Genomic DNA, 25,726 nt, shown 5'->3' on the forward strand with positions numbered 1-25,726 from the left:
ACGCTGACGCTCCCTGTGCGCTCACAGAGCTGTCTGGGTCTCTGAGTGGAACATGCTTCCAAACATCTCCTAAAGGGCACACAAGGTATGCTGGGTTAGAGCTGGTGCCATGGCACAAACCCAGCAATGCAGCTCAGCAGCCATTCGGTCACACAGAAAAATGCCACCAGAAACTCCAACCCTTCCCAGCCCCTCTTCTCAAGGGAAAGCTGGCGGTGGGGAGGTTGCTCTGCTTCCAGCTCTGCATGGATAGCATGGGGAAGGTCAGCATTGGAATGTATCTCCTCCCAGGGACCTGGCTTCAGTGCCTGCAGATCACTTCAGCATTAACAAAGTCAGTGCTGAAAGACTTGACCAGTGACCCTTCTTTTGGGCTTGAGCTAAACCTGGTTTTCCAAGTTCACCCCACTGCATGGACACCATGGGTCTGACTGTGAACCTGAGCTCTGTGGCCCAGAATGGATTAAAGGGTTCGCCTGTGGGGTAACCTAGCTGCTCCTTCATCCAGGTGCCTGCCAGAGCTCCTCATGATGAGGATTTAAAACTGTTTTTCCAGCTACCTTTTCAAAGCGTTACTGTTACTAGCAGTTTGCCTGGCAATGGCACAGGGTACTTTCCATCTAAGCAATCCCAGCCACAACTTCTGATTTCCACCTTATGTCCACAGCTGAAGAAGTGACCCCTGGCATTAGAACTAACCTCCTCCAGGTTCTTGAACTCTGCACTGCTTTCGTCCACAGACTCGTCGTAGATGGAGAGCTCTGTCTGACTTGGCCTCTGTGCAGGAAGGAATCAAATCCACAAATTAGCAGAGTGCAGCGTTGAAAGGCACAAAAAAAATTACTAACCCAGGCTTAAAACAACACACGTGCTCCCGGGGGAATGCCCAGGAAGAAGGAGTACAGAAGGAATTGTGTCTCAGTTGTTTATATCCTGTGACTGAGCTGGCATTTACATATCTCTCTGCAAAGATATGAGATACCTTAACTTATTCTCGTGAGATAACTGGCTAACACTGCTCTGTTTCCAACTCCAGTTATGCAATAAACCAATCCATGTTTGGGGAAATAGCCTGTCTGACCCTGTATTGTCAGCATGTGCCCCATTCCTGCCTTGGCCTTTTATCCTCCCTTCCAGTGAAGTATTCATGGATGTTGAGGCTGTTCAAGGACAGGTGCATGTGCTTTGCCTTCATTTCTGGGAGCCAAATTATGCCTTTGTGTGCAGCTGCATGTTCCAGGCAACACCAAATGGAGGACATAGTGCCAGGAAAGCTCTTTTGGCTTCTCCAGGCTGGGATAACATTCATCTCCCAGCTAGGGCTTTGCTGAACACATTTACCTTTCTGAATTTCCATTGAAATCGGTTCAATCAGTAGGTGCTTGACCTATACATGAGAATTAGGATATGAAATATATTGTTGGATTTAGACCTTTACCACTTGAGATAAACAAGAAACTTTATTAGGTGCAGTAGTGAGTTGTTGTTCTTCCTTTGTGGTGCCACAGCATCTAAACCTAATAGTGGAACACTGAGAGCTGGAGAAAAACTGGGGAGCAAATTTACCTCTTCTAAGATGGGCGGGTGGACAACTTCTTTGATATTTGCCAGTGCAAACAAAACAGCATCATGGATTGTCAAAAAGATGTGACTTTGGTCCAGACCTCCTTCCTCAAAGACTCCACCTGTGCTAATGTCATTGTACACCTGGGCTGGAGAACAGAAAGGCACATGAGCAAGAAGGAAAGAAAAGAAGAAAGCCTTTGAAGGTGTGCATGGCTGACACTGGTCCTTGGAGCTAAAACAAGGCTGGGATGCATAGGGAAGAAGCAGGTTTGCTGCATAAACGAGAGTGTAGGGAACTATTTTTCTACATGCTGAATGTGGACATGTTCCAGTCATATCACTTCCCAAATGAAAGGAGCTATTTCACACAGATCATCTGTTCTGGTTTGGTCCAACAAAAGGCTGACAACTTGCACAGTCTGCATAAAGACCCCAAAAAAATCTCCTGTCTGTCAGAAGCACATAAATAGGAGAAGATCACATGGAAATGTGTTCTTTGTGGATCCTTACCATGCACGTTTGCCAAGAACACTTTAATCCCAATCTTCTGATAACTGGAACACAACTAGAAGGGATGAGAGGGGAGAGAGAGGATTAATAACACTGCTGCTCCAGCTTTGTGTTTATACACAGTCTTTTATCCAGGGCTTTACATGTGTCCTGGGGATACTGAAGGAGAAAGCCACACAAACCTTCTGTTGAGGAGGGTATCTGAGCTGCCCCAAACAGTAGAAAGTACCTGCTGTTTGGCTGTGTTTCTAATACAGAACTAACCTTGCCCAGTGCTTTTGTGCCCATGAGGTCAACAAAACACACTCCACTCATGTCCAGGATGATGGTGTGAAAGCTGATATAGGGTGGTGCTGTCATCACAGGGTCAACATCTGCTGTAGGCATGACACTGAAAGTGCTTCCTTGTAGGGTAGAGATGCTGCCCAGCTCACTGGAGGTGTTCACTTGCCCAGCACCATTGGCAGGTGGACGGAATGTAACGTAGGAGATGCTGGCACCATTAGTAGTCGTCTGGTTGTTATTGGTATCTGTTGGAGAGGTGCTTTCAAAGTCTTTCTGGAGCTCTTGCAAAGACAAGGTCTACAGCAAAGCACAAATGCACAGTCAGGGCAGGGCACATCAATCAGCACAAGCTGAGATCCTGACATGTGAATGTGCCTAAGGTATTCAGTGGCATGAAGTGTTTTAATGTGGACTAACTCCAGCCTGGAGCTAGACTGAATGTCCCTTGGGGTTTGGAGTATGTTAGGTTAATTGTAAATTATTCTTGTTCACATATTTCAAGACTTCTGAGCAATGCAAACCAAATGAAGCTGGGATGACTGGGAAACATGCTTCAGGAGGACACTTTTGAACTGAAATACTGACATAGATGCATCCTTAGAGAAAGAGGGCAAGCCTGGTTTCTAGCAGATCGTTCACCGTGTTTTCATTCTAGGCATCTCTACAGCTTTCTTGCTCCCAGCCATTTCCAGTTCTCCTGCATCTTAAGGTTTTGGCCATTGGGAGGAATGGAGATGTGGGTGGGAAGTAAAGGAGGCAAGAGGTGGTAAAAGTGACTGGGAAGACAGTGCAGAAAATCCTGTGACAAGAGGAGCTGTCTGATGGGGACTTGGGGTCTTACTCATCAACACAGGAACCCAAACTGAGTTACCTTGTTCTGCCTCAGTAGGAATTTTGGTAGCTTTGTTGGTGGTTGTGCTGTCCCCTTCTCCTGCCGTTTCACATATTTCTTCCTGGCTAAGTACACTTTACCAGGATCCACCCCGGTCTGTGGAGAAGAGAGAGTTTTCTTTGAAAAAGTCTATTCAGCCTCATAGTCAGGGGCTGATATTTCTTTCTTGCTATTTCCCAGCCTGTGGCACGTGGCACAGGAGGATGGCACTGGCTGCACGCAGGAGTGAGGTGATCCTGATGGCAACCAAACAACATTTTCAGATTTTGTTTCAGAGTACCTGCACATGCAGGGAGGAGAGAGCAGAGAAGCAGGATGACTCTGCTTTGGCAGAGCTTGGAGGAGGATACCTGCCAGGATTCACACATAACCTCTAAAATGAGGTCTACAAACAGTCCTGAAGATCAGGGAGGAAAGGATGGAAGAGCAGAGGATGGATGTGACCATCTTTCTTGATCATCCTAGGCTTAATTATCTCCATATGGCGATACAGGAGAAAGCAAAGGCCATTTGGGATTGGCTGCAAGCAGAAGTTTCTTAGGGCGTTGCTCACCTTGGCTATAATCTTCTCGCGGAATATCTCTGAGTTTGCAAAATATAGTGGCGAGCAGTAGGTCACAATTTTAATCCCATTAAGTTCATGTACCTGCAACAGAGACAAGAGCTCAAACCAGGCGTGACAGGGTGTTGGGGGGGTGGGGGGTGGCTGGGAGTTTGGGTAGCAGATAACTGGGAAGGTCAAACTGAACAGCAGTTCCCCTGCTACCCCTGACACAAGCAGCAAACAACTTTGTTGAGACGGAGATGGGCTTGGCTTTCCTGATCACATTGGGTACCAGTGGCAAAGAACAGCATTTCCTCTGAGGATGCTTTGGTTTCTGCTTACCTTGTTGTAGGCTTTAGGGTTCTTGTAGATGTCAGTGGAAGTTACTTGGCCCAGGGCAGAGCCGTTACGGCTAGGAGAAAAGAGGCCATCAGAATTAGCATAAGTGTTGCAGGGGGAGAAAACTGCTTTGCTTCACATTCCATACCAGGATTTGAAAATTTGCTTTATGAAAATACTTAGATTTCATCCCTGCAGAGTCTACAGGGCAAAAAAGAGTCAGCAGTTTGAGATCCCAGACTGGGAAATATTAATAAAGGGCTTTGATGGATTAAAAATGGTGTGAAAGCTTCACACCAGTCTCCGCACATATATGAGGCTCATTGTATGAGCAGGATTTTTTGCTGGGAGCTATGCAGGTAGCTTTTCGTGCTGAAGTAAATACCTTCAGACTTCCCCCTGCCTTGGGATGTGCACATCGCTAACCATGCGCTGGAGTGGGAATGCAGGCAGTAAATTAGCGCCTGCCATTCCTGTTTGCACATTCCAGGGGCCGGGGAGGACACCTGCACTCCCCCAGGCTCCTGCCACGCGTTCCTTCGAAACATGGGCCAGAGGTCGGTTATAAAAATAATCTGTTGTTTATTCTGCAACTGGGACCTTTTTTCTTCTCTTTTGTTTTTTTGTAGCTGCACTGGTACTTACAACTGGGTATGGAAGACCACAACCAGCACGGAAAATCCCACGCCCACAGCAACTCCATAGGGAAGGCTCAGGAAAAAGGCAGACAGGAAGCTCACCAGCCAGACCAACTGCAGAAAGAGAAGAGCATGGCAGGTCTTTTTACTCTACCATAGGCTAGAGCCCAGTGATAGTTGGAAAATAGCTCTGTGCCGATATTCTGGACCCCAAATCAAAAGACCAAGACCTGAGTTCTGCAGCTATTCTAATGATACAGTTTATTACTTGCTTTCATGTGAAACATCATTGCTGGGAGGCTTGCCAGAAGCCCCAGTTTTTCAGCTGTAAATGCAGCTAGTGTGTTTCTTCACAGCTCCATGAGCACCCATACCACTCATTCAGTTCAGAAGGTATCAGCCTAACTAGTCAAGAAAAGGCTCCTGCAGATCAGACCATCTGCTGCTCAATAACTGCTCCCAGCCGCAACAAAACTCCTGCTGTCAGAGCATTTCAGAAGGAATGAGCATCTCTCTGAAAACCGTCTGAGCACCTACAATAAATGACCTGAACACAGGACAGATTTGATGACAAAGTATGACAGAGCATACCAAAACGGGCTCCACCTCTCAGCTCAGAGCTCTGTCATTTGTCATTTTTATATATTAGCACCTGAGCACCTCTCTCCATATGAAATTAGTCCTGCCTAAGCATATAAACCTGTCCTCTGAGAATCTTTATGAGGTTATTATAAACCCACCCTCAAGACTGACAAAACATGACTTTGACCTTGGACAAATCAGAGTAACTTTGATGACTTCAGCATCTTAATTTATATGCATCGTACTTATAAATGGCAAGTAAGTGCTTCCCTCCATCCAGCTGGGCTGTATCTATGGAGTGATGCTGCAGTTAGCACTGAAACACAACCAGGCTTGAGGTAATGAATGCTGATGGTCTGACAACACCCAGGAACGGTGTTTCCCATTTTAGGACAGGACACTGAATCTAGTTCAAATTCCAGGGAGATTAAGGTCAGGGGAATGCAGTTCGCTCCATTGGCATCTGCCTGGTCCCCACGCTCTCTGAACTGTAGGCTGGCTGTGGTTGCTGGTAGCAAGAGCTTTGTTCCAGCAGCTCAGTGGAAACACAGCACAGTCAGGGCAAACCGGAGGGGTTTCTGACTGCCCTTCACCTCCGCTGCAGTGACCACATCTGGCAGAGACACACTGGCAGGGTGTTCCCCAGGCAGCACCGTGCATCTCTGCTCAGTCCATCATCCATTCAGGTGTCTGCCCGGACTTTGGGCTGGGGGCTGCGGAGTGCTGTGCTCCCCTCTGTGAGCTCCGATAAAGGGCAATAACTTCACCTGCCCTCAGATGACCTGCCAGAGCTGACCGAGACCTTCCATCCTACCCACCAGGCATCAGCAGAACCTGTTCAGAGATGTGGTTAAACTGCCATAAACGATTCCTGACAGAGAATCACATCTTCCCATCAGCAACTTTCCCGCTCTGCCGGTTCTTCCCTGCATAGCCATGTCAGCTCAGACCTCGCACATCCCTGGTCTGGTCAGTCTGCCGGGCTCACTCCTAAGCTTGGACCATTTTTTTGTAGCTCATGCCCTATGCTGGAGTGTGCCTTCACGTCATGATCACAGCCCTGTGAAGTCTCTGCCTGGACTGCTAACCTGTCTCTTCTCCAGCACCTGTTTGAACAGTATTTTGGGAAAGCTCTTGATGATTCAGGTCAGCCCCTTTGGACTCCAGATTTCTCCGATAAGGCGGTTTGTTGGGACCTGACAGGATATTGGCTCAGTGTCCACAGACACCACTCAGCCGTGGGAGTCCTGTTCAAACACTGTCTTTTTATGTCAGACATTTCCAAATTCCGTTCTCACTCCCCCGCACCCCCTGCCTGGGTTTATACATCAACCAGTGCCTGGAGTCCTTATCGCTGTGAAGGGCTCTCTTCACCCTGGAGGGCTATTGTGTGAGTTTTTAAGTCATGACTCCTAGATATTGAGCAGGGCCGGTTTGGCTAGTTCTGGGCAAACAGGCTTCTGCACTTGATTGGCATTTAAACAGAGCAGGTAATAGTTCAGGCCTTTCTGATATGTGCGCTAAGCATGAGAGTGCTCAGCTGGGCAGGACAGGCTCTGCCGCGGCTCAGCACCTCATTGGCGAGGGGCTGGAAGCATGATCCCACCGAGAGAGCGAAACCCACCTTTGCAGTGGACTCATACCACCCTCCTGCCCCCGAGCGCCTGCCGAGGGGGTAGCCAGCTTGCCCTGCCTCTGCCTCACACGTGGGCTGAGCTGCCAGGGTAAGGCAGGTGGGTGCCTCCCATCCCTCCCTAGGCACTCACGCAGTCCAGCTTGCTCTTCTTCCACAGGTAGAAGGGATCAGCCAGCTGCTTGAGGGAGTTTTTCAGGTTCACCGCGATGAGGGCTCCCAGGACAGACTGCAGAGAAGAGGGGGTCATTTATCGGCAGGGATGTGGATGTGCAGTGTGGATACGCCACGTTTTGCAGCAGATACTTTCTGCAGCATCTGCCTTCCTTGGTCCAGTTACCACAAGGGAATGGGAAACAGTGACGCTCACAAAGGTCTCACTTGGACCTGAGCATGCTACTTTAGACTATTCTTGCTTCCAGAGACTCAGTGCAGACAGGACCCCAGGCCAGGAGCAAACTGTGCTGTGCAGCAATTTGCATCAAGCGTTTCTGGAGCAAGACTGTGCCTTTGCTTGGGTGTGTAAGAGTATGTGATGCAATGGCCACACTGTTTATTACCTTTGGAAGAGGTTCGAGATAGATCCCCAGAGCCAGCATAGTCACCATAACCACCAAGGCCACAAAGAAACTTGCTACCTGCAGAAAAGAAAGAAATAATTTCAGCAAACATCAGGGTCTTCCTAACCCCCCTCTGGGCTTTTTCTGCTGCTTCAGCCAACGACACAACTGCTCACTGCAGTGTTTTATGTGAGCAGATGATTGCCTCTGAGAAACAGGCTAGGACTTTGCAGATAACCCTGAGCTTCCCTCACGTGGTAGCTCTGCTCAGTTGAGGGAGCCAGACTGGGAAGGCAGATTTACAGCCTTACATCTGGGACCAATCCAAAGAACCATCCATGGAACAAAATGGGGGTGGGAGGCAAGAAATTCTGCTTTAACAACAGCAACGTGAAGCACTCAGATATGAAGCTTCTGCAGACCTGCAGCAGCGATGTCAGGCTGGCAGCGTGCAGCAGCTGGTCAAATAGGGTCACATAGGGAAGAAAGGAGGAGAAAGAGGGTACTGACTTGTGATTTGCCTCCTGCCCCATCGACGGCGAGAGTGACAGAGAGAGCGCAGCAGATCACGTGGATTTTGAAGAAGGATCCAAAGAAGTTGCTGCAGCCCAGGGCCAGCATTTCCTGTGGAGATGGGGGAATGTGGTCATCAGAGAGGAAAGCTGCCTGTCCTGCCCTGCCAACGTGTGTGAGCTACCAGGCAGGAGAGCAGGTGCCTGAGCCTGGGGTTGTGGGGCCAGGAAAGGGACCTGGCTTCCCTGCAGTGTGTCCCAGACCCTTTCCTTCCAATATGAGCTGGAATGGGCTGTGGCATAGCAGGGAAACCTGGAAGCACAATTCCACATAAACACGTTGTCATCTGTTGACACACTAAGGGCAGGGCTTCATGTGGTATGCATGGCTGTTACTGAAAGCTGCCACTGTGCCAGTGATGACAAAAGAGGATTATTTAATGTCCTGCCTCTCGCAGTATCTAGGTGACACACCAGGAATCCAGGTCTTTCTCTGCTCAGTGAGAAATAACATGTGCCTCGTTGTGCTCCAACAACCTGCAAAAATGCCGTCTGTGCCAGTGCTCAGGGCTGAAGGCTCAGGTCTGGAGGGAAAGCAAAGCAGAGAGCTCAGACTAAGGCTCTCTTCCCTTTTGCAGGCTCTCTCCAGTCCATGGGAGATGAATCTGCCATGTCCTTTTGACCCATACATGGCAAGCTGCCACGCGAGCCTGTGTGCATGGGAGCAGCACGTCTGTTTTAAGCAGAGCCCGTTTGAAAGCTTGCCATTCAAGCAGCGAGGTTTTCCTTTCACGCCTGAGAGCAAGGGGAACGGTCCTTGACTGCGTCCTTCCAGACCAAGCGTTACCTGGTTGGGGTCCACGTCGTAGCCATGCTTGGCTGCCAGCGTTCTCCCCATGGCTAAGTTGATCACGTAGCTCACGATGGCGAGCGAGAAGGCTGTGCCGATCATGTCTTTCCACTTGTTCACCAGGGGGAGGGTTGGCGCTGGGAACCTGCACTCAGAGCGGAGGCGAGAAGCAGTTGTGACACTGGTGTCTGGAGGCCGGTGAAGTGGGTGAGGAGATTGTGTGTTCAGGAATGACATAATCCGTGTCTACACTGTGGACAGCTTGAGTGGATGGCGGCAGTGGTGTAAGAGGGCTCAAGCAGTGCTGCCTGACAGTCCAGAAAGGGGACTGTCATACAGCAGGGAAGAGTGAGGTGTTTTCCAGGCTGGAGGAAGAAGAGGAGGAATAAAATTTATCTGGAAGTTGTGTCAGACCTGCACATGCACTTACCCCATGCTGATCTTCCCAACTACTGGCATGCCATACTTCTCGGGCATGTTAAAGCTGCCAGAGATCGCGGTTGCAACTATTACCTGAAAGTACAGAGGATAAAAGAGCAGTAAGCAGGAAGAGCATGAGCTCTCTCAGAAGCACTGAGCTTGCTGTGCTCCTGGGATTGACAGTAGAAAATTAGCACCAAATTCAGGCTAGGAAAGGAGAGAACCTCCCCAGCAGGAGTTATGTTCCTCATCCTCAGCATCACCAGGATGCAGGTACAGTCTAACAGGGATGAGCTGGGCATCGGAGGTATCCTCTATGAGGATGGCCCAGTTTCTGGCCCCAAGCCATATGGGGGCCATGTCATATTCAGTGCAAAGATGCTCTACGTGATGGGCCCTCTGTGAGCAGAAGTGGGTGTCCCAGGGCTGTAAGGAGAGGGGAGGGACTGTCTCCTGGAGGGTCCAAGGGACAGCTCGTGCATCACTTACGATGATGATCTCCATGGGGATGGGCATCCGGATCTTTTTCATGTACTTTAGGTTGAGCTCCTTGACAATGATCAGGAGCAAAGCACTGACCAAGGCATAGACCAGGGAGGCCACATTGGTTTTGGGCAGACCTTTACAAATATCAATGAATGTCTAAAGGGGAGAGAAGAGGAGAAAGTGTCATGGGGAAACAGAGACTCTGGACGAAGTACACAGCACAGTGGAGAGCATTTCTTATCACAATCAACAGCAAACACCCTGAGATGTGATGAGGATGAGACAAGTGCTAGAAACCCTGCTGCTGAGAGACCAGCAACCAGCCCCGGGTCTCTGCTGTCCGGTTAAGTGCAGTCCTAGTTGCATCAATGGAGAGTGCATCTATGGAAGATGCAGGAAAGTCCAGGAATGGGTAAACCTGCTCATAGGAAAAGTTTGTGTTGCTAACAATTGTGCAAGACTCCTGCTGTAAAGCAACACAGTTCATATTGTCCCCAAGCCCCAGACCCATTTCATTATTTCTAATTAGAAACTAGCAGATGAGGACTCAGATCATACTGTATAGGAAATGCAGTGGCAGCCGCGTAGGGGTGCAGATAGTTGCGTTGCCCCTCCCTCCACCCTTTCCTTCTCTCCGAGCCCCCTTTCCCTTGCATGGGTGGCAGTGATGCCTGTGGTGTGGTGGTCACTGGGGGAGGAGGTGCAGGGAAGGCCCCTGTCCAGAGCACCCACTTACATAGACGATAGCTAAGGGCCCGGTGTAAGATGGGACTGTCAAGCCGAAGACGTACTTGAGCACGGAGATGAGGATCTGCAACCCTGCTGCTGTCATGAAGCCCCTGATGAAAGACTCTGAGAGGTAGATAGCAACAAAGCCAAACTGTACGAATCCCAGGCACAGCTAGGGTAGGACAGACAAGGCGTTATCAGAAGAATGCCAGCCTGAAAGGGTGAGGTGCAGAGCCTGAGCGTGCCCATGCCGGGCAGGCTGCTCCGCTGGGAGAGAGGGTGCATCCCTCCCACGCAGCCACGGCACGGGCTGGGCTGAGCAGCCTGTCCCAGAGCAGGGATGGGGAGGGGAGAGGTGCAGGGTGCTGGGGTGTCATTGCTGGCTGCCACCCTGCCCCAGTGGCTGGCCTCACCCTTGGCTAGTCTGTTTGAAGGATTTCATACCAAGACCGCAGCTGGGGTGGGATCCCCCCAAAACCTCTATTCTGAGGTATCATCCACTGAGGAGTGAGGCCTTTTCTAGCATCTGCTACCACCATCTCTGCTCCAGGGAGAGAGCTCAGCTGACTCTGTGTGGGTCAGCTCTGGCCAAAGGACACGGAAGAGGCAGTGCAGCAAGTCCTTACTTGTATGATGGCTGTCAGACAGGCTAACGTGGCAGAGATTTCCAGCCTGGCCGCTTCCAGGGCTGTGGTATTCACACTGGTCTCGTTGGTAGTATGGTTGAAGTACTGGAAGTCCGACTCTGGAGCCAACTCATTACAGACATTGCCAACAATAATGCTGATGACTGCAAAAGTACCTACAGCACAACACGGTGATGTCAGTAGTTTTCACTAGAGAGCATCCTGTCCTGGAAGGCACTTGGACAGGTTAGGCTGTCCATACCGAGTCACCCAGCCCGTCACCGCAGCCAGCTCCCTGGCAGCATCCAGCAGCGGTTCACTGGGGTGGGATCCCGCTGTGCAGCCAGAATCAGGGATCCCATAAACCGCTGACAGACCAAACATGCCCAAACACCTCTACTCTGGGACACACTGAGTACTCCCAGCCACAACTGAACTGCCTTGTGCAGCAAATTGCTCTGCAGACTCTTACCTGGCACCATCTGATGGATACCGCCGAGGAAGAGGTATGTTACCAAGGGGAAGAAGGAGGAGTAGAGCCCGTTGACGGGAGGTAGGTTGGCCAGCAGCGCAAAGGCCATCCCTGGAAAACATAAGGGAAATGGGCAGGTCCGTGCAGTTGGTGTCAGCCCCCTGCCCCGCTCACACTCACATCACCTCCAAGAAGGTGCCGTGGCCAGCACAGACTGCTGCTTTCTGGGCAGGAGAGGCCAAAGAAGGCAGGGAAGGGCACCGCAGAGAAATATAGGGACAACCAGGTTCAAGGTGGAACTTGAGTTTATGCATGTCAGCAGTAAAGGTAGCTAACCCCCCCCCGACTGCCCATCAGCTGTCACCTACAGACCTTTACTTGAAGTGGCAAAGTGTCCCCTCCCAGTGACCCAGAAAGTCATTGTCTCTCACCTTGTGGCACTTGAATTGTCCCTGCACTGAGCCCACCGAGAACATCAGGCAAAATGTAGTCCTTAATTTTATACTTGGGAAGCCATACAAGTATTGGGAACAGGCTAAAGAGGATAAGTTTGAATCTGGAAGCTGAACATCTACAGGAGATAAAACAAAAAATGCAAATAAGTAAAGAAGGAAGTGACCTGGGAAGTGAGCAAGCAAGGGAGCAAAGAAGGATCTTCCTTGGAATGTCTCAACCTTTTTCCCATGCCAAATCCTGAGCCCAGTGTCTGGTGCACAGCCCTTCCCTGCTGTTAACTAACTGTACATGCCGTGGAGGAGTTTTGTGGGGACCTTCTCGAAGGATTTAGCTCCCCAATATCTTGATACCCTTCACATAGGGCACAGGTGAGCTGTAGGGGAGAAACACAGCTCAGAGAGTCATGAGGCAGTTGCACAGAGCCAAAGATGAACTTTCTCAGGTGCTCAGTCAAAAAAACTCTGAGCGTGTCTGAAAGAAGCTTGCTTCTTGGGTTGACAAATGCAATATCTCACATCTCTGCCTGCTAACATGTATGTTCTCTCTTTCTTGTATTATTGCCTTCCCTTTTCCAAGGAATGGAGCTAGATTTCCAAGACAGCGATCAGTAGGTTTATCGATCTTTATTTACACAATTACTGATCTTTAAGGAAAGCCAGTACTGTTTATTATCAGAAAGCTGATAAAATAAAATCCCAGTCGGAAAGCTTAAAGAAATAATTCACACACCTGTATTTACATCACCAATTTTACCTTTTTCACTATAAAAAACCCACTGGAAAACAGAACCCCAAATCCCAAATGCGCTTAGTGCAAACTGTTTTGCTTATTTAATTGCCTTACAGCCTAACAGCTGAGGCAGTGAAAAGAATAACCAGTTTCACTTGCTCCAGTACAATTTGCATTTCCCCTGTGCCTTTCGTCCATCAAAGCCCTGAAGATCATGGAGAAGGTTTCCCAGGAGAAAAATGGGAACTAATATCCCCAGGTCTAAGTTATGCCCCAATTCCAGACCAAATCTGGTTTATGTTTGCCCCAGCTATAGCATTCTATATTACCTGAAGAGGTTTTTCAATTTTTCCCCAACGGGGTAAGTTCTGCTTTTCTTCTCAAACTCTTCATCGAAGAGGCTGACCGAATATGCAGGACGTTCAATGACATAGCGAGGCCTGGCGTGGTTCATCGCTGGATCATTTAAATTTTTCCCAGAAAAAAAGAAAAAGCAAAGCCAAGAATGTGACTGGAGCTGGCCCCACCTGCAATATAACAGACCGGACACCTCCAGCGTCTGGGAGCCCTCCCCAAACATCTCCACCCTAAATAGTTTCCCTGTGGCGCAGAGGCAGGTCCTGGGAGTGGCTTCTCCCAGCACCGGGGGCTACTGCTCCCCAGCACCGGGAGCTTTTCCCAGCTATTTTGAGGTGATGCTAATGAGCGATGCCACGTGAAGGGGACCGGAGCGCGTCCTGGATTGTCTGGCAGATGAGCATGGGTGTTAATCTTAGCTCTGCCAGTGACTGCCTTTTTGCCTCCGGCAAGTCACTTGACCTTTCTCATGCCTCAGTTTCACCATTTGCCAGTGGGGGTGGTGAGACTGCAATGCTGGGCAGCCCTGACATTGCCATGGTAGATACTGGCACCATGATGAAAGGCAGTTTCCATCTGAGGTGTTCTGGCTATGCTGCCAAGTGGTCTCATTTGCATTCATCAGCCTTCCTGTTTCGCACTCGATGCGAGAGGCTGTGGATGAATCCTTGGTTTATTCTAGGAAGTGATGTGCAGAAAGATAACTGTTGCTAATTCATTTCAGTGATGAAGATGCCGAAACATCTGGGTGGACTAGTCCTGCCCGGTGGCTGGGTCTCACCAAAGAAAGGTGATGAACTTCAGACAATCCTTATTTTACTATGAACAGCAATACCTAAGAAGAGGGGAGAATCATTAGGAACTGGAGAGGCTGGGAGTGGAGGGAGGAAGTGGTCGGCTATAAACCAAGGATGTTGGTAATTATTTGTGGTATGGCATGTATCTAAGTGGGTCATTGCCCAACACAGGAGTAGAAGAGGGGGTGGGAAAAGCTGGTGATTCAGTCAAGAGAACAAATCAAGAAACAACATCCAGGTTGCTGAGAGCTCATGGAGTAATTTGAATGTACCAGGTCCTCCCCTCTCCTCTTTTGACCCTGTAAGTACCGCTGAATCAGTGCACACCTTGACACCGAGTTCAGTGGAACCAGGATGAGCAAAATGTCCATCTGTAGGACTAATGTCAGTCCTTGCTGATAAGCAGTTACCTCAGAGTGGGGGCTGGAAGACATGAGTAATATGTAGCAGAGCAGCCCAGCAGTCCAGGGCAGGCAGGAAAGTATGATGCAGGCAGATGAAACTTTTGGGAGAATTTAGGTCAACAGAATCATTATGCAAATAAGAGCTAATGGGTTTAGAAAGGGAGGTCATCAACCCCCACTCCTGCCAGGGCTACTTGAGTGAGCACAGGGGAAATCAAGCGGAGGTTGCTGTAAAACAGCTCCAGCAATGGGGTGTTTGTGATTCCAGGCTCTGTTCTGCACCCACGCTGGCTTGGGAGGACCCCAGCCTATGGCTCTGGAGGGCCCACTAGGTGAAGGAGATGTGCCCCTCTTCCTGCATGGCCAGCTGCTTAATCCAGTGCCCTCTGCAGGCATGCACACCCTGGCAACCCCGCTGCTCCTTTTCAGCCAGAGACACCCTTCCAAGAGCAATTACAAGCTTTACTTTTTGGAGGATTGCTGCAAGCCAAAGCTAAGCGGTGTCCTAGGCTCTTTTCCAGTCCCCACATGCATGCCAGAAGCCCATCCGATAAATGGTCATTCCCTGGTTTTCCCACATCAGTCTGCACAAGCCTTGTTCCTGTCTCCAGAGCCCGTTGCTGAGCACTTGCCAGCATGCCCAGCCTTTCCCAGGTCCCAGCCCCACAGCTCTGCTCTAGATTTCTAGTTCTGCCTCGTGAATAATTGGAGGCCCAGGTCCAGGCTCAGCAACAGGCTTCTGAAGGGTGATAAACCCACCCGAGTTTCTGATGCAAGAAGTCTCCCTTAGCTTTATTTCTTGGCTCCATGACTTGCCGAGCAGTGTGCCTGCCATCAGACAGACTGAATCAGCCAATTATATCACAGCTCTTTAATGAATTTCCCCCACTGAGTGAAAGTGCTGGCAATCACGAAAAATAATAAACAAGGCAAGTAGAGGGAAAAATACCCCCATGATTAAATTCCATCTTAAACAAACAGACTAATGATGTCAGCGTCTCGGACAGAGTCAAGTTCTTGACTTGGCTTATCACTGGCCTTGCCCTAGATCAAACAGCAGGTTAAACCTTCGAGATTTTGGAATTAAAGAGAATGAACTGTGTGACTGCTCCTTGAAAAAAGGGCAAGGCCAGCTGTCCTGGTGTTGATGGGATAAGATGACGGCAAGCTGCAGAGCTGCTTTAAATCCTGCAGCTGGGGCAGGATGCTGAAGCAATGCAACATGTGTGGAGGGAAAAACAGAGTGCCAGTAAGTTGCTGCATGACAGGGACCAGTTTTTTCAAGAGCTCTGTTCCAGTATGGGCATGGAAATAAAGGATGAGGTCTGGGGGAAGAGCTTCAAGTGCAGAGCCCCTGTTACAAGCTCTTCAGGAAGCCCATTCCTCCAGTGTGTTGCTAGAGTGGGTGATGCTGAGAAACATGAAGTTTGGCCTCACTGGTACGTCTACTGAGCTTGGGGTCTTGGAGAAATTGTGGCACGTGGGTACATAACTGTGGTGTGATACTTGGAGCAAGCAAACGAAGGCAGAACCGCTTCTCTCCAAGAATATGATGCAGGTGAAAGATACTATCCCCGTAGGTCATCAGCTAAGAGTCCCATCTGTTCATACCTGGCTGATCCCTGGCCTGCCCGTTTCAAACCAGCCTATGCACGTCAGGCACAGACCTTTTTTCCAGTGTTCATCTTGCAAATACACTTACTAAGCTCTTATCTTCTGTCCCCGTGCTGGTGATAGCTGTGTTTGGGAAGAGGAAAGTCACATTGAAGTTTCTGGCTAGTGTTGATAGGAGCCACTGGCACAAAGCCACTTTCCTGTGCTGGCATAGGCATAGAAAAGGGAGCCCAGTCCAAGGAGTGTGAGTCGAAATTAAGTGGAAAAGCATCTCGTCCTGTGATATAAGGGCCCCAACTGATTCCAGTGCAAGAGCTGAACATTCAGGGAAAGCCTCTGCTAAATTTGAGGGAGAAAAAAAATCAGTGAAATAATGTTTCCTCCTTTGTCTGCCCCCCTCCATCCCCCCCTTCCCCCTGCATGAGGTGATGCACTTGCAGATCTTGCTGATTACTTCTCAGCTGATGGAGTTCAGAGTTCTGCTCTCTTCCAAGTCTCGCATGAATCTTCATTAAAAGTGCCTCTCTCCCAGCCCCATTGCCCAACACAGGGTTATAAAAAGCAACTCGCCCCTACCCCAGAAGACAAGGTCTGCCTGGAGAAGGCAAGCACAGGTGCAAGGGTTTGGTTGCGACACCAGGACAAGCTCTTGACTCCTGTCCCACTGAACCAGTGCCTTCAGCACTGTGTCCACCGTGATTCCCAACCTGCAGCTCACAGCTCCGGCTGCAGGTGCCATGGAAGCCCTGGGGCAACACGGTGAAAGAGCCCAGGACTCACCAGGTCAGGTGAGGAAGCCGTCACCTCCTCCCCTGAGACCTGTGCTGTGCTTCCTCACCAAGGCACGGCATGGGGAAGGACAGGGTGGCTGCAGCGCCAGGCTCTGCGGTGCCAGATGCTGCAGTGTCGGGTGCTGTGGTGCTGGATACTGCGGTGCTGGGTGTTGTGGTGCTGGATACTGCGGTGCCGGGTGCTCCCTCAGGCTGAACTCTGCCTCACCCTCATGCTGCACACCCGCTTCCCTCTCCCTTTCACACCTCTGGTGTGAGCTGGGCTCACAAAGCACACAGGCAGGAGGAAAAGGAGGTTTCTGCTGTCAGTCAGTTCAGGTATTTCAAAAGGATGTTGTATAATTCACCTCTGCTATCAGATGCCGATCAGCCCAGTGGATCAACCCCTGTGCTCCTGGGTTATTCACTCTCTCTGACCTCCTGGCATCAGTCTGGCTGATGGGCCACACCAGGAGCTCATCACCACGGGACCCCCAGCACGTTCATTTGGGCAAGTGTCTTCAGCTGTGCGGTTTGACTGGGCACACCTTTCTGCTCACAGTTAAAATTGCTTTGATCCAATTTAGTTCTGTTTTACCTTTGGCTCTGAATTGCCATAGGGTTCATCTCCAAATGAACTGATACAGAAAGAAAGCATCTTGGTAAAGCTGGATCTATAGTCCCATATTTCTGGCGTGAGTATATAGATAAAAACATCTTTCCTAGTAGTCTGGGGAAGGGGAAGAAGCAGGGAAGTGGAGGTTGTGTTTTAGGAGGCTGAGCAGCTGGCTGCACGCACGGTGCCACACACTGAATACACACAGTGTTTGACCCTGGGGTTTAACTTTTTCTTAACCTTTGCCCTTTGGAAATAGAAAAAGCTGATTCTAGGACAGCTTATAGAACAGTTATGAAAAATATCCTATCCCAAAAACACCTTTTAGCCTCAGAAAAGACAAAATGCCAGAGTGCCATAAAGTTCAGTCAAAACTTTGCTGTTTCAGCCAATTTTCCATGAGCAGCATGCAGGAACCATTGTGATGGCTAGTGGAATAAAAGCCAGAGGGAGAGGGAAAGGAGGGAGAGAGGTGCTGGGAGGCGATAACTGGTCCTGCCCGACCGCGGTGAGGCACGGAGGGAGCCGTATGCCACGGCTGCAGGGGCAGGGAGGAGACATCTCCGCTTCCCTCCAGCTCCCACCTTCCCATCACGTTGCACCGTGCTGCAGCCTCGGCTTTAACATGCCCCTCGGGAGCAGCCATCCCATTCCTCCACTCCTACACTTTTGCCACGAAGCAGCCAGGCATTAAATCAATGTTTTCTTTTTGTTTAGATTAAATATTTGGAGTGTTAAATAGGTGATTTCCATAAGGCAGATGGCCCTTTTCTTGTTTTAAGCGACCCAGCCCAGCGCAGGCACCGGGCAGGAGCACTGCACTGTTCTCTTGTTCTGCCGGCGCTGGGCCGGTGCCAATGTTTGATGTACCACTTCACACGAGTTTCTAACCAAACTAGCTCTGCGCTTGGTAACCAGAATAATAAGATCTGCAGACATCTGCCAGCTACTGAAGGTGAAGCCAAAGCGTTTGTCTCAAAGGCTGTTTATTAGGTAAAAAGCTTATATCCAGTGGCTCGGCTTCTGCTCCTTTTAATGCTGTTGTAAATGCAGCAAATGCCACGGGCATGGGGGATCTGCTCTGCACTGACACCGGTGCAAATGAGCCCAGATTTGGCCCATTCTGTGATTTGTTTGATTAACCCACTTGTTCTCAACCCCACCCTAACTCTCCATTACTTTTGTAGTTGCATCCAGCACCGTACCTCGCCGAGGGAGGGCTGGGCTGGGGTGAGGCAGCAGGCACATGGCCTGGGGTGCTGCGGTCTGGGATGTAGATATCACCCCACCACAGTCCTCCGAAAGCCACTGTGGTCCCCCAGAGGTGTCACCTTGCTGAGCGTGGCACAGCGGTGCTGGGAGCAGTGCCTGCCCTTAATGGCATCTGAGTCTGTCCCCTGGGAAGCAGTGTGTCCATCCTCCACATCCCCTTGGAGCTCCCTCGGCACAAGGAGCCATTGGGATGGAGAGGAGGGAAGGCTGGAAAGTGCAGGAAAGGAGTGAAACTTCGGCATCCCTCACTGCCACGAGTCTCTGCTCTCCACATGCCTCTGACAGACCTCGCCCTCCGCCTGTGAAGAGCAGGTGGGCAATGCAAATCCCAAGGAATTAAAAAGTTTGCAGACTGCAGCATTCTTGTTCTGCCTGCGAACACTTATCCGAGATGCCTGCTGAGAGCTCGCTCCTGCACATGCTCCCTGCCCCTGCGGATTCGCTCTTGGAGAAGGAAAAACACCTCTGGGATCACCCAGTCCATCCTTCCCCAGAGGCAGAGGATGGGACGCATTTCTCTGCTGGGAATCTCTGACCTCGGGCAGAAATACTGTGTGGCCAGCCACAAGTGTCACTCCAAGGACTTCTCTTCAAGGCAAGGAAGGACAGGTCCCCAACTTAAGTTTTCAGCTCGCTTACAAATAAGGAGTAGACAAGTTTTATCAGGGCAGAGCAGAAAGCATCTTAGCTGCTTGAACAGCAGTTTACCACAACGGAGCAAGCTTATGGGGGTATTTTCTTTTGCCTGTATATGAGGGAACCTGCCCAGACTGGACCTAAACATCCTATGAAATGGCACTGGGAGGAGCTGGAGACCCTGCACCCAGTCTGACAGGTCCCAGTCTGGGAGCACTTGTCATTCCCAGCCTTAAAATTCCCTCCTGATTGGATTGCATGCCCACAGCCATGCACCCGTGCACCAGGATCTCCTGAACAGCAAAGACCCCTTGTCTAGGTTAGATTCCGGTGCGCAGCGGGTGCTCCTCAGCCGTTGCCTGCAGGGTCCACATCCTTTCTCCCTGTGCCTGTACGTGCAAAGTCTAATTTGGGCTGCAACATCCTTGGGACAGGGACTGCTTTACATAGTCCCATGCATAGAAAGTTCTGGTTATAACAAGGACCTAGAAACAGAGGGTCTGTCATCAGTATTGCCTCTCCTATACCAAGCAAATCCCCCCACAGATCTCAGCACAAGCCAGCCAGGATAAGATGGCAGGATTTATTCTAGCAATAATTAATTCACATATTTGGCTCTTCCAGCCTCTCTTCATAAATCAAGCTCTTGGATCGGTGGTGTTGCTAATTCCTGAGTAAATCTGCTGCTGTAAATCCCCTTTGCAATAAGAAGGAGAAAAAGAGAAAGGGGGGAAAAAAAAAAAAAAAGAAGTACCAGTTCTCCAAATACTGAAACTCACACCCAGTGGCTGTGCAACCAGAGTGTAAATCCCCCACGCCCACCCAGACAAAGAGCACGATTGTTGGAGCTGGGTTACCTGCGCCTCGCCGGGCAGAGAAAGGGCCGATTCTGCGAGGGGAGCTGCAGATGTGGCAAGAAAGCCCTGGCAGAGAGGTGCTCCCGAGGAGGTGTGCAGGAGTCTGTGCTCAAATAAGCCAGTGAGTCATTTATAAATCACCTCAGTCAAGGGGACCGAGGGCTGTGCTCAGCGCCTGATTGGCTTGCAGGAGGTAATTGCAAGCAGGTACACCCAGGCTAAGCCCAGGAGATAGCCAGGGGAGATAAGGAGAGATCTGAAGAGGGACAAGGGCTTTTTTGGATGTCCCCCCTCACCCCACCCCTTCCCACTCAGGCCTGGGCCGTTTGATCACCTCTGCAGGTCCCTCCATGCTCCGGGCTCTCGGTGACAATAGCTCATATTCACCGTCACCCCAGGCCCCCTCCCTCGCCTACTTCGGACTCAGGGCAGGAGAAGATGCTTTTGTTGGCCTGGGCGAGCTTCCCGGCGCGGTGGGTAGCGTCTCCCCGGCCTTTGTGCTCTGGCCGACTCTCCGCCTCCGGAATGGACAATGGTGTGCTTTGTGCCAGCGCCGGACCCCGCCGCTCGGGCTTTGAAGATGGGATTGGCAGGGGAAAGCAGTTTCTTTCTTATTTCCAGGTTCAAAGGGATGAGAGGAGTGGGAAAGAGAGGCAAAGCCCCCGCTGCCTGCCCAGGAGAGAGGGCACGGGCTCCCTTCCCCTGCACCTGCACCGGGAAGAGGTCGGAGCCCTCGATGGTGCAGGGATGTGCCCTGCGGATCAGGCTGGGCTATCTGTCATCAGCCTTGCAGGCATGGTCCCCAGGCAGGAGCCACACCTTCGCCACGTGCTCTCTGCAGGAGTTTGACAAGTTCCTCAGATGCCCCTGGCAGTGGACAGGGATGGAGCAGGGAGGTGCTGGGATGGGCTGTGGGAGCTGCGGACTTGGGAGCCACCCTGCAGAGGTACCAGTCGATCCCTGGCCTGGGAAGTTGCTGATGTCTCGGGAGAGGCCACATTTTGAACTGACAAAGGTGCTGGTGTGGCATGTGTGTTGGCAGGCAGCAGCCAGCTCAGACAAGGGGAACGGACTTGTCCCCTCCTGCCATGGTGTCCTGCCACCGCAGAGGGAGTCGAGAGTGCAGGAGCCAGGTACTCCTGGGGACGTTGCAGATGATGCGATAGATAGGGACATCAAACAGGGGACATCACCAAAGGAATAAGCCACTAGAAGGAAGCTGTAGGGGGTTATTTGCAGTGGAAGGAATTGATCTTTCATGTTCCTTTTGTCTTCAGGGACAGCTCGGCATGAGCTGCTTATAGGGGATGGCTCTGCTGCCCTCCCTGCTCCAAGTGTGAGCCCAGAGCACAGATGCAGGGCAGGTGGGGTGTGCTGCCACCTCTGAGCATTTATTAGCTTGTGTGTGTGGAAAATGATGGGAAAAGGGAAAGGGGAGAGAGAAGGCAGGGCACCGAGAGAGGGGGGAGAAGGAGGGGCCATGCCTGGGGCAGGAGGAAGGGAGAAAGCAATGATGTTGCCTTTGCTCGCTCCCAGAGGCTCTCAGAGTAAAAATCTCTGGTACCTTGTGCATGCACAAGGCATCAGTGTTTACTGCCAAGAAACCCCATTGCATGGGAATCGATCATTGTGTCTGGAGCATGCCAGAGGAACACCCTGTCAGAGGATGCTGGTGGAAGGGGACTGATTCATTGCCATCTGACAGAGGTAATAATTGCCAAGCAGTTATCCTGTAAATATCATTAATAACCCATATCAAGTGTTTTTTGTTAAAGGGCAGCCTGATATGGATGGAGCCCTTTGAAACGGAAACGCGTGACATGGCAGGAGGACCAACCCACAAGTGCACACAGTGGTCCCTGCTGTGGGGCAAATCCAGGGAAGCCAGAACACCAGCACCCAAAGGTCCCAGCCACAGGGGACCTGCTCACAAGGCACCACAGAAAGAAAGGAAACAGCATCTCTGCTGCAGAGGCGATGCTGGCATTGCCAAACTGCCTGGGCAATCAACTAATGCTGAAAGGGACTTTTTTTTGCCATCATTGAACTGGCATTTTCCTAGCAGAGCTCCAATGAAAGGCTTTTTTTCCCCTCACTTGCCTAAACTGACATCCCAATGCAGGCAGAGCTGTGGAGCTGGAGAAGTGGCCATCAGCACAGGGGGATAAATGACCCGTTTGAGATCAGTATCTGAGCTTGGAATAGGACCACAGAGCCCTGAATTGAAGCTTCCACTCCAATCACATCCGTCTGCCTTTGAAAACGAGAAGCTGCCAAGCAGAGAGGCTGTGCAGCCAGCCTGTGTGTCCAGAAGGGACAGGTCTCACCTGGGGGACGAGCCCAGCTCCGAGCTTTGGTAGCAACGTCAGCTTCATTTCAGTCTAGCCGATACGAAAAGTAAAATCCCAAAGCTGGCACACTGCATGAGCAAAACGGGAACAGCCCCAGGCGAGGAGGCTGCTGGTGCTTCTTGTCCTCCGAGCTGTCTGCTCCTTGCATCAGGCCCTGGCCAGGCACGTTGTGTAGGACCCAGCAAAGTCAGCAGTGGGGACGCCAGGTCCGAGGGAATGCCACTGATCCCTGGCAGACAGACAGTAAAATGCAGTCACACTGGGAGGCAAAACGCTTGGGGCTTGGGCTGGGACACTGGCAGGGCAGAAGTCCAACTGGCTGGATTTCTTGCCCACCCAGCGCTGGCAAAACCCTGTGAAGTTCTCAGTCCTGTGCAAGGTAATTTGCTCACAGGGGGTGACTTACGTGAAACTTTCAGACTTGCTGTCCCCTTCAAATCCAGGTGTCCCTCCTGCACGGACAGACGGTTCCTGCCACGTGGGGACAGGGGGGCTCACGGGGAGGGCTAGCAGCTCCCTGTTGCAAAAGCTGCTATTCCAAAGTCCTGGTGGGTGTGATCAGGGAACTGCAAGGTCTTGCCCTATAGAGAAACCAGCCCCGTACAGCCATCAACGGTTCTTTGGCATTTCTTGCAACAGGAGGTTGCAGTCCTGGTCAAATTCCAGTTTCAGTAACTGTAACTCCCATTCTGCCTCTTTCGGCTTCGGCCAAACTCACTGAGTGTGGCCCAAGCCACTCTGCTGGGCTGTGTCCACCAACGGACCAGCCAGGATGATGTACAGGGCACAGAGGAGTGTCTGGGGACTCTGGGGAGCACTGGGGCTGCCCAGAAAGCCGGGAGGCACTGGGAGATACAAGGACAGCACAGGATCTCCCCTGAGTCAAACATGGAGCCCTGGGTGCACGGACTGCTGAGCTGTTTATCTTCTAGTGTGATAACAGCATACCAAGTACTGGAATGTGTGGATTTATTTGCAGGTGATTGATATTAGCAGATATATGGCACTTAATGAGGGTAATAATTCAGTGGTAATTTACTGATGGAAATTATGGGGAGGGTTCCTTAGAGCCCCAAGGTTAGAGTAGGTGGGGAAAGGCAGTGCATCCCCTGGGCAGAAGGGGCTGGTTCCTGGGAGCTGTGCTGGTGCTGGGACCTGCAGGTAGTCTCCCTCCCTCCCTCGGACCTGCAGCCGGAGCTGCTTCTAGCTCTGGGACAGGTTTCCCAAGGGAACAGGGCCTGTGCAGCCACAGGTGTGGGTAGGAGCCAGGGTCTGGATGGAGATGCTGAAGGTGGAGCTGGGCAGCCTTTGTGGAGAGAAACCGGTGCTTCCAGGTGGATCTCCATGGAACACATAGCTGATGTGTTGCTCAGGCTGTGACACCTGCACAGGGGTCATCTGAAGTTAGGTGGGGTGTCCTACTTCCCTGTCTGTCCCTTCAGGAGCTGTTAAAATCAGTGATGTTCCTCAGCCAGATGGGAAAGCAGAGATTTGGGCTGCCAAATTCCTGCAGGAGTGAGGTGGCCGTTCCTGGAGCAGGGCGTTGGACGTGCCCAGTGCTGTAGGATGCTCTGGTCTCCCAGCTGCGAGCAGAGGATAGGCAGGGCTTGGTACCCACCGGGCATCCGCAGTGTAGCGAGCAGTGTCACCCATGGGGGCCACGTGTCACCGTGCAGAGCCTGGCTGGAGTGGTGAAATTCCCAGGGCTGGTTATCATCATTTCCTTCTTGCCCAGGAATGCAGCTCCTGGGCCTGGGCTGGACGCCACGCTCTCGCTGGCAGACATGGCTGAGCCGCCGGCTCCGTGGTGCCAGGTGATGGAGACACAGGTCTCGCTTGAAAGGGAACCGCCAACTTCTAACGCTTCCCAAGCTTCCCCCTCCGCTGCAGGGACACGCGATTGGTCTCACCAGCTGGCACAGGGGTCAACGGCTTTATCCAGGGAAGAACGAAGTACGCAGTGTCCTAGAGGGAGACAGCAGGATTATTTACAGCACCAAAATAAAAGGTGGAATGCAGAAAGGCATTGGGAGGTTCAAAGCTGCCCCTACGGCTCAGCAGCACGTGGATGTTCCGTGCAATTTACTTCATGGTGTGAACTTAGAGCTGGGGAGAGGCACTACAGCTTTCTGGTTATCTGCCGGGGGGGAATTGCTGTGTCTCATCTGCTCACAGCCTTTACAACCTGCCTGAGCCCTGCAGGAACATCTCCAAAGGCAGGGGAAGGAGTAGCCTTCTGGTGGAACTGTGTCCCCTTGCATGTGTCTATTGAATAAGCCCTGTCACGTTGGTGCTGACCCTTGTCTTCAGTGGGAGACCACCTCACGGGAGAGCTCTGGGCCACAACCGTAGGTCTGGCATGAGCGCACCGTGCAAGCGCATCCCCAGATTGGAGGCTTTGCAGCATAAAATATCCTGGCTCAGGTGGCAGAGCATGTTCTGTTGGTTCGAGTCAGCCCCATTGACTGATCTCCCTCTGGAGCGCAGCAAGGGCCTCCCAAGCAAGCATCATCCCCGAGAAGACCCTGCCCAGCAGAGGCGCAGCCCCTGGAGAGCATCGGCGAGCAGAGCTGGGCTGTTTGTCCTCGGCAAAGTGCTGAGGCTGGATGCGGTGCTCTCCTGATGGCCCTCTTCCCAGCTCTGCCTCCTGTGACCTTGAGCAAGGGCTGTTATCTTATTTGTAAAATAGGTGCAAGATAGCTGCCTTCTCCAGGGGAACACACGTGTGCTCAGCAAGGTCTGCCCAAGGCCCGGGAGCATGAACGGAGCTCAGCAGCCGGGCGAGCTGCTCCCAGGGGCTGGGTGGGGAGCAGCCCCAGCCCACACCTTCAGTCAAAAATGCAAAATGCATGGCATTGCAGCAGCTGCGCAGCGGCAGCGGGATGGCCCCCAGCCCGCAGGCTGCCGTGCAGACCATCCTGCTCGCCTGGAATCCGGGCTGGGGGCTCTGCCTCCCCCCACCACCCATCTTCCCCCCTTGAGGCTTTTTGCCCACTCTGGGAATTAGGAGAGTCAACCAAAATGAGGCTTTTTTTGCTTAACAATTGAATTCCAGTAAAGGGAGGTTTTCCAGTTAAAAAAAAAAAAAAAAAGAAAAAAAAAAGAGGAATCTATCCCAAAACAATGTGGGAAGGTGTGTGGAGTTTGGGAGAAGCTCAGCAGCACCCAGCTTCTCCCTCCTTTACACAGGCATCTCTGCAAGGCGATGCGAAGCCGGGGAAGC

General features: G+C 51.3%; 1 protein-coding gene across 1 annotated transcript; it reads right to left on the bottom strand.

Moving 5' to 3' along the window:
• On the bottom strand, positions 1 to 25,495 carry SLC26A9 (solute carrier family 26 member 9). The gene is made up of 20 exons (XM_080367639.1): positions 13,159 to 25,495; positions 12,076 to 12,215; positions 11,645 to 11,755; positions 11,173 to 11,348; positions 10,554 to 10,718; positions 9,821 to 9,973; positions 9,342 to 9,424; positions 8,909 to 9,056; positions 8,060 to 8,173; positions 7,550 to 7,627; positions 7,123 to 7,218; positions 4,782 to 4,888; positions 4,140 to 4,209; positions 3,807 to 3,899; positions 3,233 to 3,349; positions 2,341 to 2,658; positions 2,077 to 2,131; positions 1,567 to 1,712; positions 700 to 777; positions 1 to 69 (listed from the first exon to the last, which is right to left on the bottom strand). The coding sequence occupies exons 1-20, from the start codon at positions 13,407 to 13,409 to the stop codon at positions 22 to 24; spliced, it is 2,547 nt and encodes an 848-aa protein (XP_080223765.1). The 5' UTR covers positions 13,410 to 25,495; the 3' UTR covers positions 1 to 21.
• Between the last annotated feature and the right edge of the window lie 231 nt (positions 25,496 to 25,726).

Source organism: Falco punctatus (assembly GCF_963210335.1).
Source record: "Falco punctatus genome assembly, chromosome: 17".
Taxonomy (NCBI): domain Eukaryota; kingdom Metazoa; phylum Chordata; class Aves; order Falconiformes; family Falconidae; genus Falco; species Falco punctatus.

Excerpts from the sequence above, each read along its gene's own strand:
- SLC26A9 (XM_080367639.1), bottom strand. The coding sequence starts at position 13,409 with ATGTTTGGGGAGGGCTCCCAGACGCTGGAGGTGTCCGGTCTGTTATAT. Across the intron at positions 12,216-13,158 it reads AAATTGAAAAACCTCTTCAG|ATGTTCAGCTTCCAGATTCA; the intron begins GTAATATAGAAT and ends TATCTCCTGTAG. Across the intron at positions 1,713-2,076 it reads GTTCTTGGCAAACGTGCATG|CCCAGGTGTACAATGACATT; the intron begins GTAAGGATCCAC and ends TCTGTTCTCCAG.